Genomic DNA, 13062 nt, shown 5'->3' on the forward strand with positions numbered 1-13062 from the left:
AAATTTCACCACATTTTTTCAGCCCAACCAAAAACTCCAAAACATCACACTAAAAACCACTATTTTAAAAAATAATATAAATGGAAAATCACTTGGATACGTGTCTTTTCCTAACATTGCAGACTTTAATCATAAAAAAAAATTAACGACTTTAATCATAAAATTTTTTAACAAGAATTTGATATTGAAAAAGTTGAAATTAAAGGTCGTACTTGTTAGCTTTTCAATATGAGAGTATGTGCCTTAATTAATAAAATCTGTCAGCGAGGCAGTCCTACTATAGTCATACTATATCTGTGTTGTCCTTATTTTTTTCAATTAGATTGAAACTATATAATATTAATATAGCCTATAAATAAACATTAATAGATGTTAGTCACCGGTGCTGTTTATGCTTTATCACTTCTATCTGTCATCGGACTGCCCATCTCGCTCCCCAGCCATGTTTAATGAAGAGCTTAGTGCAGCGGCTTCTTGTGTTGGCAATCCCAGCTTTAATGGACCAGAACGACGGTAATCACAACATCGCAGAAATGCTCTTTTGGTTGTTGTTTCCAATCTATTTGTTTCAGAATTCATTTTGTTTTGGGTGGGGGAGCAGGGGAAATGGTGCTCAGTAATTCTGGTTAATGATATTTGAATGCAGACTAGAAGGCAAGGTCGCAATAATAACCGGCGGAGCATCAGGCATCGGAGAAGCTATTGTTCGACTCTTCACAAAGCATGGAGCCAAAGTCATAATCGCAGACATTGCAGACGAAGCCGGCAAAAATCTGGCCGAATCCCTTTCTCCCCGGGCCACTTACCTGCACTGCGATGTGAGGAAAGAGCAAGACATCAGCGCTGCGGTGGATTTGGCCATGGACAAACACGGGCAGCTCGATATTATGTATAACAACGCGGGAGTTGTCGAATTTGCTGCGGTTGAAAGCGCGACAGAGTGCAAGATGGAGCAATTCGATCGAGTGATGAGCGTAAACGCAAGAGGAGTGATGCTGGGCATTAAGCACGCGGCCCGCGTGATGATCCAGCGGAAGAAGGGCTGCATAATCTCTACTGCTAGCGTTGCAGGTATTTTGGGAGGGATTTCCCCGTACGCGTACACGGCCTCGAAGCATGCAATCATAGGGTTGACTAAAAACGGTGCAGCTGAGCTGGGGAAATACGGTATCAGAGTCAACGCTGTCTCTCCTGGTGGCGTGGCCACTGCCCTTCTAAGCAATGCAATGAGTGCGGATAAGGCCGCCGTGGAGGCATTGGCCAATAGTGTGGCGAACTTACAGGGACCGACTCTTAGAGCTGAGGATATTGCGGAGGCGGGGCTGTACTTGGCTAGCGATGAGGCTAAATACGTTAGCGGCCATAACCTTGTAGTTGATGGCGGATTCACAGTTGTTAACCATTCTTGGAAGCTCTACCGTTGATATTTCTTACTGGTAATTGTTAGTGAAGCAAGCGAGTCCTATTACTAGAATATATAATAATGTGAATTCAAAGTAATTAAGTACAGCAGAGTCCTCAGCCAGTGTCTGTTTCCATATGAATGCCTGTAAGTGTCATGAGGGCATTCGATGCCCTCATCAACCAGTTCCAGATTCCACATCAACGGTACAATGTGTAACGTAACTTGTAACATCGTACCGTAACTTGTGATCTCGGCTCGCATTTAATATTAAAAATCAGTAACCATGGATTCAATTGGAATCCGTAATGAGGAGATTAAATCTTATATAAATTAATTCTACTTAATGTGGTGGCCATTTAAGGGATTAAAAAGTTTACCGGTCTTCTTACACAATCTTGGAATCATTTCGGTTACTGAAACCATATAAACCCATTATATTTGGAACAATGATTCCAGGGAGTAACTTCATATAAATATTTCATAATTTTTCTTTATCACAATATAATTGGAATGATAGTATTGAAAAGGGATAAATTGAAAATGAAAAGCTGATTATAGAAGAAACTCTTTTTTGACTTTCATCACTTGTGTTATATTTAATATGGTTTTAAAGTTTAAAATTCTAAAATTTCTAGAGAATTATGAATATCATAAAGTAAATAAAAAAATTGTTTTATAATTACTATTTTCAAAATCAAAGATCATTCACCCTATCATAATCTACTAAAAGAAACCACTCTTTCCTCGGTTGAGAACATAGCCACTTATATATATTAATGTATAATAACACGATAAACACTTTATGGTACAAAAGACTTTTAAAATTATTTTAAATAAGCAAAATTTTAATTAATTTAAATATCTAAATCACCATTATTAAAATGAAAACAAATTCCTGCCAACTGCATGCAGTGATCTGTATACGTACCATGGCAAAACTGACTATCAATTAATTGTAAATTTATATAATGATTCTCTTTCCTTTAATCTTGATGCGAGAGTCATTGTGATAAGATACAAATGAATAAAATTGAATTCATTATGATGTATTGCGATAAAAATCTATAAGTCATAAGGATTAATAGTCTTCTCAAATTATGGTTACATATACTTATCATACTTCACCACGCTAACGGTGTGGAACCTTTTTTATTGAATATATATATATATATATATACCACATCTTTTTTTATTGAATATATATGTACCTCATCTTTTTTTTATTGAATACATATATATATATACACGGCATGAGAAGAAATTTAAAGTGTTCTAGTTTCGATAGCCAATATCAACAGTCATGACGAAGATATGATTATATATATATAAGTTCACACTCTTGCAATGGTTGTTAAATATATATGTTTAACCACCATTGTAACAGTGTGAAACTATATATAGTCACACTCTTGCAATGGTTGTTGAATCCGAAGCGGATTAGATACCATTCTAGGTGTATGTTCGGACGCGTCCATTAAATAGAATCGTACTCACGTCATCTCTCAAACAAGACAGCGAACATAGTTGTTCGGTTCTACTCAACGTGGTGTCCCTTAGTGAGTCATAACAATTTCAGGATTAAATGCAAATTATTTAGCATAAGTTGATGATTGATCAGTTGATACCTAAAGTCTGAGGCTCCAGACAATTAATAAAATCCATGTGAAGCAAACGCCTTCTTGTATCGTATATCCAAGAGGGGTATCACCTCGAATGTGATACCAATATTGTGGCTACCATTGCAATTTTGTGGGATTTTTCTTAATACTGTGAACTCTCGCAATGGCTACTCAAACCTTTGATTTGAAGAAAAAAAAGCTGCACTTGATCTTTCCTATACTATCCATTCAAATAATTTGATGGATTACTAGGGTTCCCAACCACCCATCCAATTTAGATCGTATTGCACTAGACTTAAAATATGATTGTAATGGAACTTATATTCTCCCAAATGAATGATTAGGATGGTCGTTACCATCACAAATTTTCCCATTCCAATTGGTAAAATATTATTACGCCAATGCACTTGCAGCTTTAGAGACAAACTTATATATATATATATAATTAATTTTAATTTTAATTTAAATTTTAGGATTTAGAAGCATTTCAGTTTTTACATATGGATGTGACAATCACGGTTGGGTATTTTAGGAATGAGTTGTTGATTAAAATTATCTTCTATTCCGTTATTGATTAAGTCTTTTCACACATTAGTTTTTAGAATGCTCGCTTGAAAACCTAAAGTGACATTACTAGCCTGGATACAACGATAATTTTTTGTACCATCAACACCAGGTACCTCATTGTTACAATGGATAATTAAACCTAAGTCTCGTTCCATGTTGCATGATAGTGAAATCCTCAAGAAATTGTGCTTGACTTGAGCTCTTTTGGATAACTTGATTCAGTAAACTTTGTTTTCCCCCCCTCTATTAACATGTTTTTGTACCATCAACACCAGGTACCTCATTGTTACAATGGATAATTAAACCTAAGCCTCGTTCCATGTTGCATGAAAGTGAAATCCTCATGAAATTGTGCTTGACTTGAGCTCTTTTGGATAACTTGATTCAGTAAACTTTGTTTTCCCCTCCTCTATTAACACGTTGTTACAGCTCAAGCTAATAATGAAAACCGTGAATTACAACTCAAGCTAATAATAAAAACCTTAGGATTCTCGAATCTTTATCTTAATCTTGGATCATGTAGCTATAATAAATCATATTCTTGAACTGTTCAATGTAGCTAATAGCACGATAACCACGAGGTAGGAAGGTAGACCTAGCCACCTAGCCTTTACTGGTGAGTGTGAGAGCTCATCTCCCAATTGTGTATAATCAAGCTAATTTTATGTGATAGTAGGGAGTCAATCTGTTATTCATTCAATTAGGTAGGTCTGTTATATACATGAGGGAGAGACTGTTCAGTTCATCTCCCGATGACTGTTCACATTTCTCAATTATTTATTTACAATAATTCACCCAATCACAAGGATTAGGTGTCAACATTCCCCCCCTTAATCTGAAGGGCTGTTGGTGAGTCCAAGCATCGTTCTGAATCTTTCAAGCTTTTCTCTTCCAAGCGCTTTGGTGAAGATGTTTGCGATTTGCTCATTTGTGGAACAATGATGGAGATGGATTGTTTTGGCCTCAACATGATGTCGAATGAGATGATATTTACTATTGATGTGCTTGGTTCGATCATGGAACTTTGGGTTCTTGGCCAACTTTATTGCAGAGGTATTGTCACTCATGAGTGGGGTTGATTGTACTTGTTTTACCTGCAAATCTTCAAGAATTTTCCTGAGCCACACAATTTCTTTTGATGCTTCAGCTGCTGCGACGTATTCTACTTCTGTTGTGGAATCTGCTGGAACTGATTGTTTGCGTGATCTCCAGGAGATAGCACCTGATCCAAGACTCATAGCATATCCTGAAGTAGATACCCCAGTTTCTTTGTCTCCATCGAAGTCTGAATTAGAGTATCCAATCAAGCTGAAGTCGTCCACCTGTGTATACTTGATTCCAAGGTCTTGAGTTCCCTTCAAGTACCTTAGAATCCTTTTTGCAGCAGACCAATGTCCCTCACAAGGCTTTTGCATAAACCTGGAGAGGATTCCAACAGCAAATGAAATGTCTGGTCCGGTAGTAGTGAGGTAGATGAGACTTCCTACAAGTTGTCTATACTTCGTTGCGTCCTCAAATTCCTTTCCTTCAATAGATGTGAGCTTTAAGTTTTGTTCCATTGGAGTAGTAAGAGGATTGCACTCTGTCATGCCAAATCTGTTTAACAAATCTCCAATGTATTTCTTTTGAGAAAGAAATATGGACTTTGGATGTTGGGTTACTTCAATGCCAAGATAGTAATGAACATAGCCCAAATCAGTCATTTCAAAACTTTTCCCCAATTCCTTCTTTATGGATGCAATGTAGCTTTCATTGTTCCCTGTCATTAAAAGATCATCTACATATACCACAAAATATACCACTGTTTTGCCAACTTTCTTGACAAATAAAGTTGCATCATCAAGATCAAAATGATTGAAGTTGAGTTTCAAAAGATGCTCAGTTAGTTTTTCATACCAGGTTCGCGGTGCTTGTTTGAGGCCATACAAGGACTTCACAAGTTTGCATACTTTATGTTCATGTCCTTTCACAACAAATCCATCAGGCTGGGACATAAAAACATTCTCTTTTAGATCTCCATTCAAGAAGGTAGTTTTTACATCCATTTGATGGACTTTCCAACTGTTCTGAGCTGTTAGTGCAAAGAGTTTCCGGATGGTGGCCCATTTTGCTGTGGGGGCAAAAGTTTCCTCATAATCGACCCCTTCCTTCTATGCAAAACCTTTTGCCACAAGCCTAGCTTTGTGCTTGTCAAGTGAGCCATCAGCTTTGTACTTGTTCTTGTAGACCCACTTGCAGCCAATTGGTTTGGTTCCAAATGGAGGATCAACCAGCTTCCAAGTGTCGTTCTTTATGAGGGCATCATACTCATTTTGCATCGCTTCTTTCCATTCATCATGAGAAGCAGCTTCTTTGAAGGAAGTTGGTTCAAAATCTGTAGACAAGTTCAATTCACAATCATAAGAAACATCCATATCAACATGTGAATTAGAGTCATCTACATCACCTCCATTTTGCCGGTTTGAATTTCTGGTTCCTGTTTTTCCAATTTCATCAGGATGAACACTTTCAAGTGTCTTTGTCAGCCACTTTGGGGGACCTTTCTGAGATGGTCCAGACTGCTCTGTTGATTGAGTTGGGACTGAATCAAGATTGAGTCTCTCAATTATATCAATTACATCACTTAAAGCATCATCCGTTGTTGGAGTTTCATGCGGGGGAGAGTTTTCTTCAGAAGAAGATTCCACATGTTGATCTAGAATAGGAATCCCCCCTTCAAGATGTGGAATCTGATTATCAAATTCTTGAAATGATTTCGTTTTTGCGAATCTATCCAAGCGATCAAGTTGTCGCTCAACAACATTGTTAGATTTGGATGATTCAAGAAAAATTACATCTCTAGATACAACAAACTTTTTATTTACTTCATCATAGAGACGGTATGCTTTGGAGGTGTTTGAATACCGCAGGAAGATACACTTACGACTTCTAGCACCAAGTTTGTTTCTATGTACCTTTGGTATCAAAGCATAACAGGTGGAACCAAAGACCCTGAGATGTTTTACCGAAGGAACATGTCCATACCACAATTCATAAGGAGTCTTGTTTCTTATAGCATTAGATGGACATCTATTCTTTATATATGCAGCACATAGAACAGCATCAGCCCAAAACATTATCTTTACATTTTTGAAGAAAAGCATGGATCGTACCATATTCAAGATTGTTCTATTCATTCTTTCAGCTACACCATTCTATTGGGGATTATAAGGCACAGTTGTTTGATGTTTGATCCCATGTTGGCGAAGATAGTTTTCAAATTCATTTGATGTATATTCTTTTCCATTATCAGTGCGAATAGACCCAATATGAGATTGTGCATCATTTTCAATCCATTTATGAAAATTCTTGAATGTTTGAAAAGCATCAGATTTGTTCTTCAATAAATAAACCCAACACATTCTGGTGTAATCATCAAATAAATGTCATGATATATTTATTTCCATTTGCAGAAGGAATAGGCATTGGACCACATAAATCTGAATGAATGAGTTCAAGCTTCCTATGTTCTCTTGAATGTGAATCATGAAAAGACTCTTTGCTATGCTTTCCTAGAATGCAAGCATCACATTGCTTATGTTTCCTAGGAATTGTAGGCAAACCAGCAACACCATTTTTCTTCAATAAGCAGAGACTGTCATAGTTTAAATGTCCAAATCTAGCATGCCATAATAAACTTGATGGAAGTGTACCTTCTTCATGATGAGAAATATATGAGAAATGTTGTGCATGAGCAGAGGTTCCTTGCAGTTTGAGAAGCCTTTCTTCTTCTATTCCCCTCATGAAAAGTGAGTGGTCAGATGCTTTTCTTACCTCAAGCTTGCCATCAAACATATGAATGGAGTAACCTTGCTGGCGGATGTGGACCAAGGACAACAAGTTTCTCTTAAGCTGTGGGAGATATAGAACATGATCCAGAAGAAAGTCTGGAAGACCAGGCAGTTTAAGCCTGATTGTACCAAGCCCTGATGGCTTGATTTTTGACTGATCTGCAAAGTATACTGCTCCATCAACATTGTCAGTGAAATCTTCAAAAAAATCTTTTCTATGAGTCATGTGACAGGTTGCTCCTGAATCAAGCAACCAATCATTTTTCCATGAAGCAAGTGAAGCATTAAACAAATCTTCATTTACTCCAATGTTACATTGTGCCTCAATATAGTGAGCGGATTCAGGTGCTTTACCTTTGTCTGTATCATCAGTTTTACCTTTCTACTGGTTTCTTTTCTGCTCAATTTTGTCCCATGGTAGCTTGCATGTAGAAGCATCATGTGGTCCATTTCTTTTGCAGTGAATGCAATGCAGATCTGCCTTTTCTCCTTGAGAATGTCTGCCCCCCCTGCCTCTGAAATATCTTCCTCTTCCTCTTCGTCCACCTCTTCCTCTTGTAGAATCTTGAGCATGATGCTTTTCTTTATGAGCAAGGCACACAGTTTCTTCAGAAGATTCAAGGGCTGTCTTCTTTCCAAAAGATTTCTCTCTTTCAGGAAACTTTTTCACAAGAGAGTCAAAGGTTATATCTTTGAGATTTCCAGTTTCTTGCAAAGACTCAAGATAATTGGAGTAAGTAGGATAGAGTGCCTTGAGAAAAGCAATAAGAAGGATATCCAGCTCAACCTTAGTGGAATTGATATCATGCATTACAGACTTTACTTCAGATGCAAGAGCAAGAGGATCATTATTTTTCAGTTCAAGAGTGAAGAGTTTAATCATGAGCTAAACAACTTCAAGTGCAGAATGTGAGTCATAGAGTTCTTTCAGCTTTTGTAAGGCTTCAAACGCAGTTGAATATGATGAAATATGGCGACTCACCTCTTCATTTACAGATGCTTCGATTAATGCATAAGCTTTGCTGTTCTTGTTTTCCCAAATGACGAGCTCTTTGTCTGAGGTAGGTTGTACTGGGTCTTTGTCTCCTTCTCCGACACACACTCCTTTCCACAACTCATTGAAGATGAGGGTGTGTTTTATCATCCGGGACCATTCAAGATAGTTCTCCTTGCCAGTGAGAACTATTCCTAACATAGAGATGATTGAATGCATTCTGTAAAAAAAAACTTCTGCTAATAGAAAAAATACTTTTGTTGATATATAGTGAAATTGTACTCAAAAAATTTCTGTGGGAAACAATTTTGGTTGTTTAATTCATATCACAGTCAATAATCAATCATTCACCACGAGCTCTACAAAGTTGGAGCAGCAACGACATCAACCGCGAGCTCTACAAAGTTGGAGCAGCAACGACATCACAATTTCAAGCTCTGATGGCAGACATCTCATGTAATCACGAGCCACCTCAGAGATCTACTAGTATTTACTCGATGTCTGAAATGAACGTATCTGGTCAGCCCATACAAATCCACCAAATTGCTTTTCAAGATTGCAGCATTACTGCATCACTAGTTGAGTAGTTATGAATAGAAGAAAAAGAGCGCCACCGCATCAATGTAGACAGATATGAATAGAAGAGTATCACCGTATCACTGAATAGGTATAAGAGTGTCACGACATCACTGGATAGATATACAGAGAAGAAACAAGAGTGTCATCGCATCACTGAATTGTGCGAAAAATACAATCACAGGTTTGCAGCAAGTCATTGTGAACCTTTTTTAATTCTTTTCTAGAATGCCTATCATATTTTTCATATTCCCTCATTCTATGCATAGAATCTCTTCATTTATATGGCAGCGTTCCTCAAAGTTCTTGACAACGTGTTTTTTTTTTAACAAAAAATATGGGACAACGTTTTAAAAAATAATGGGACAACGTTTTAAACAATAATGGGACAACATTAACAAAACAAACTGATCAACCTCATCCCACCATCGAAATTCCGATTCAAACTTGTTCCGAACAACATTATAAAAAGAGTCGGATAAAATAAGACGCGGGCACCTGCTAGACCTCGAGCAATGGCAAAAGTCCGAGTTAGAAATCGAGTCTGCTCTGATGTCAGTCCTCGAACTGGTAAAAACTTTGTAATTTACAAGCGAGCCATGGCAAAAGGAAAAGAGCCTGCGGAATAAAATGACTGAGTTTTAGAACAATGCTGTTGATCGATGGGGTAGGATTGAGGTGACTGAGCCAGCGGAATTCTCCGTGAAGAAGGAGAATAATCTCTGTCAAACGCTCAAGAAACAGTGGACAGATACTATGGCAGAGGCGCGTTATGTAAGGACTGAGGCAGCGCTGGTGCGCCAGAGAACGTTTTGGATAGATGGGTTATGGAAGAGGCAGATGTGTGGACAGAGGGAATATGGCAGCACTAAAACAGGAAATGACAGTGCTATATAAGAAATTTAACGTACAGCGCTTCTGTTTGGACAGTATGGACAGATGTGCAGCGCTGGTAGAGGTAGGTTATTTCAGGACAGAGGGGAATAAGGCAGAGGTAGAGGCAGAGGCCAGGACAGAGGAGTTATAGGAGCATAATAGCTAAAACAAGGAGCTGGCTCTGATACCATGTCAGGCCAGGCAGTAACTCCACAAAACAAAAACTGATTCGTGTTATTCATTCAATGAGGTAGGTCTGTTATATACATGAGGGAGAGACTGTTCAGTTCCTCTCCCGATGACTGTTCACATTTCTCAATTATTTATTTACAATAATTCACCCAATCACAAGGATTAGGTGTCAACACAATCTAATATTTCACTTAGTACTCACATTCGGTTTGGTCTTGATCATTCTAGTTGTCGCTGAAGGTGTAACATGATCTCCACTCTCTATAATTAACTCGGTTCTTATAGGCCTTAACTCTCCTATTTTGAATCCTTTGAATAGTAATCTTACATGCCTTAGCAAATCTCCTCTTTTGAATCCTTTAATTTATAACAATAAATAGAAGGGGCAGTATTACACAAAGGGTATTTTTAAGACAAAAGAAATCTTTTGTCTTAAAAGTCACTTTTTATTTTAGTTATTTTATATTAAAATTTAATATCAATTGAAAACAATGTGAGACAAACATATTTCAAGACAACTTTATATTTAAGACAAAAACAGTTTGAGACAAATATATTTTAAGTTAAAATTTTATATTTAAGACAAAAATAGTTTGAGACAAAAATACTTTAAGACAAAACTTTATATTTAAGACAAAAACAGTTTGAGACAAAAATATTTTAAGACAAAACTTTATATTTAAGACAAAAACAGTTTAAGACAAAAATATTTCAAGAGAAAACTTTATATTTAAGACAATGGAAATTAAGATTAAACTCATTTAAGACAGTTAACAATTAAGAAAAAACCATATCAATTTAAGACAATATTATCTAACACCTACAAAATTGACTCTGATAGTGCACCCTAAGTCCACTAGCTTGCACGCTACTACTGTTTCGCACCTATATCGAGGTTGTTATTTCACTTACAATTCGTGTTATCTTATTTAAAGTCAACGATCTGTTTGGATCTTTGTTTTGTGGGGGAGCCAACTCTCATGAATACGACAACTTTTCCTTGCAATATTTCTCGAACATCAATTCCTCTTTTGTCCCTTCGATCTCTGCTGATATGATTAGAGACAACTTGTCTGTTATTGCATTCGGGAAGTTTGCACAAAGATTATATTAGCACTAAGTTTATACTTTCAAAAAAGGGTCAAAATGTTTTGAAAATCAATTAAGAGTTTTATTACAAGCAAAGTGGGCTTAAGTGTAAGACTAGGTAAAATTTTGGTGTGAAAAGGTGGCATAAGAGTTAAAAAATCATGTTAAGAAAGTTGTTTATGTCATGCCATTTTTTTTTACCCAAGTATTGCACCAATCAGATGCCAAAAACAGGTAGCGCTATGAAATATTTTTTTAGCACCTACAGGTCACACTACAAACTATTTTCATAGCACTTGCAAAATTTTGAAAAAAATAAAGTTTTATAACTATCACTTGGGTCATTTTAAATGCTTTAAAAGTTTTTTATGAAATTTAACCTATGATATGACTTTATGTGATGGTTTGAGGCAGTTTCAAAACATTAAAAATGGTTTGGAGAGGATGGTTAAACCGTAATTATGTCAAAATCAACCATTTCCATCAAACCTAGGTGACTGGCTGGTAGCAGACAGTGAAATTGCTAGCAATTTTTGACAACGCATGGTAGAGTGCTTAGTTTTTCTTAGTTAAGCAATGGGAAATTTAGGTCATGTGAGATGATTTGAACTAGATGGAGTATGGTTCAAGGTCTATGATGAAGTTTCACCTTTATTTAGAAATACAGGATGGGAGTCGATTTTCCAGTGGTTTCATGGTTACAATCTAAGTTAGTGTTATGATTTTATTCACTCTTTTGATGGCAACAGAGCTCACATAAGAGGAATGGAGTTTGCAGTCACTGAAGATTCAATAGCAGAAGCCATAGGGTTGCTTACCGAGGGTGAGAAGTGGTTCAAGAAACGAATGATGTAGAATGTGGATCTCAACTTCTTCCTTTTGCATATGTATTTTTCCTTGATTCAGATTTGATGGTATTTAGAGCTTAAATCAATCTTCGAGAATACAATGGCTCCTTTCACCTGGTCAAACATATCATCTATTTGGGGTAATGGATACTTATTTTTAACAGTCAGTTTGTTTAATTGTCAGTAGTCAATGTAAAGCCACAAGATTCCATCTTTATTCTTCACGAAAAGCACAGGAGCCCCGCAAGGCGACATACTTAGGTAGATGTACTTTTTTTCTAATAGTTCTTGGAGCTGCATATTTAATTCAGTCAATTCTTGGTCCTCTTGGAGTCCCCCAAGGTGGTACACTTGGGCATATGTACTTTTTGTCTAACAGTTCTTGGAGCTACATATCATACGATAAGGTGCTTTGGATATTGGGGAAACTCTAGGAATTAACTCTATAGTAAAGTCAATGTCTCGCTTGAGAGGTAATCCAGGAATCTCCTCCAGAAATACATCTGGAAATTCTTGTACTATGGGTATATTTTCTAGAGTTACGATTTTCTCTTTTGAATTAGTATATCCCACCTGTACTACATATATTTGACATCCCCCCCATGAAATTTACCCAGTTGTGAGGTAGTAATGGATCTCAACTTCATAGATCTTTGGACTCCCTGAATTTCATGACAAACTCCCTCATCATTGAGGTAGTTAATGGTTTTAGCTTTACAATTAACAAGAGACCAATGACTCTCAAGTCAGTCCATGCCAATCAAAATATCATATGATCCTAGGGGAAAAATATTTAAATTTGTTGTGATGGGATGATCTATGATTACAATAGGGAAATTATGGATTTTAGTAGACACCCTCCTTTTAGCTCCTGTAGTTAGTTGTACCAACCATGGAATTTTAAATTTAATTGTTTGCATATGACATGCTTCAACTATTTTGGGGCTTATATAACTCAAACTAGCTCCAGGATCAATTAAAATTGACATAACATGATTAAAGATCTTACCTTCGAATTCCACCATCATCATTTTATATTCTTCTTGGTGATCCTCCAAGGCTGCAT

At 36.8% G+C, this 13062-nt stretch overlaps 1 protein-coding gene across 1 annotated transcript; it reads left to right on the forward strand.

Annotated features, from left to right (window-relative positions):
* The first annotated feature begins 442 nt into the window (after positions 1-442).
* Positions 443-1424, forward strand: LOC149139722 (short-chain dehydrogenase reductase 2a-like). The gene is made up of 2 exons (XM_089448980.1): positions 443-513; positions 647-1424. The coding sequence occupies exons 1-2, from the start codon at positions 443-445 to the stop codon at positions 1422-1424; spliced, it is 849 nt and encodes a 282-aa protein (XP_089305106.1).
* Positions 1425-13062: the final 11638 nt, after the last annotated feature.

Source organism: Pinus tabuliformis, chromosome X, assembly GCF_031772625.1.
Source record: "Pinus tabuliformis cultivar Carrire ecotype Pingquan chromosome X, CPIR1, whole genome shotgun sequence".
Taxonomy (NCBI): Eukaryota; Viridiplantae; Streptophyta; class Pinopsida; order Pinales; family Pinaceae; genus Pinus; species Pinus tabuliformis.

Coding starts and splice junctions, on each gene's coding strand:
- LOC149139722 (XM_089448980.1), top strand. CDS start 443: ATGTTTAATGAAGAGCTTAGTGCAGCGGCTTCTTGTGTTGGCAATCCC. Junction 514..646: donor TTTAATGGACCAGAACGACG/GTAATCACAACA, acceptor ATTTGAATGCAG/ACTAGAAGGCAAGGTCGCAA.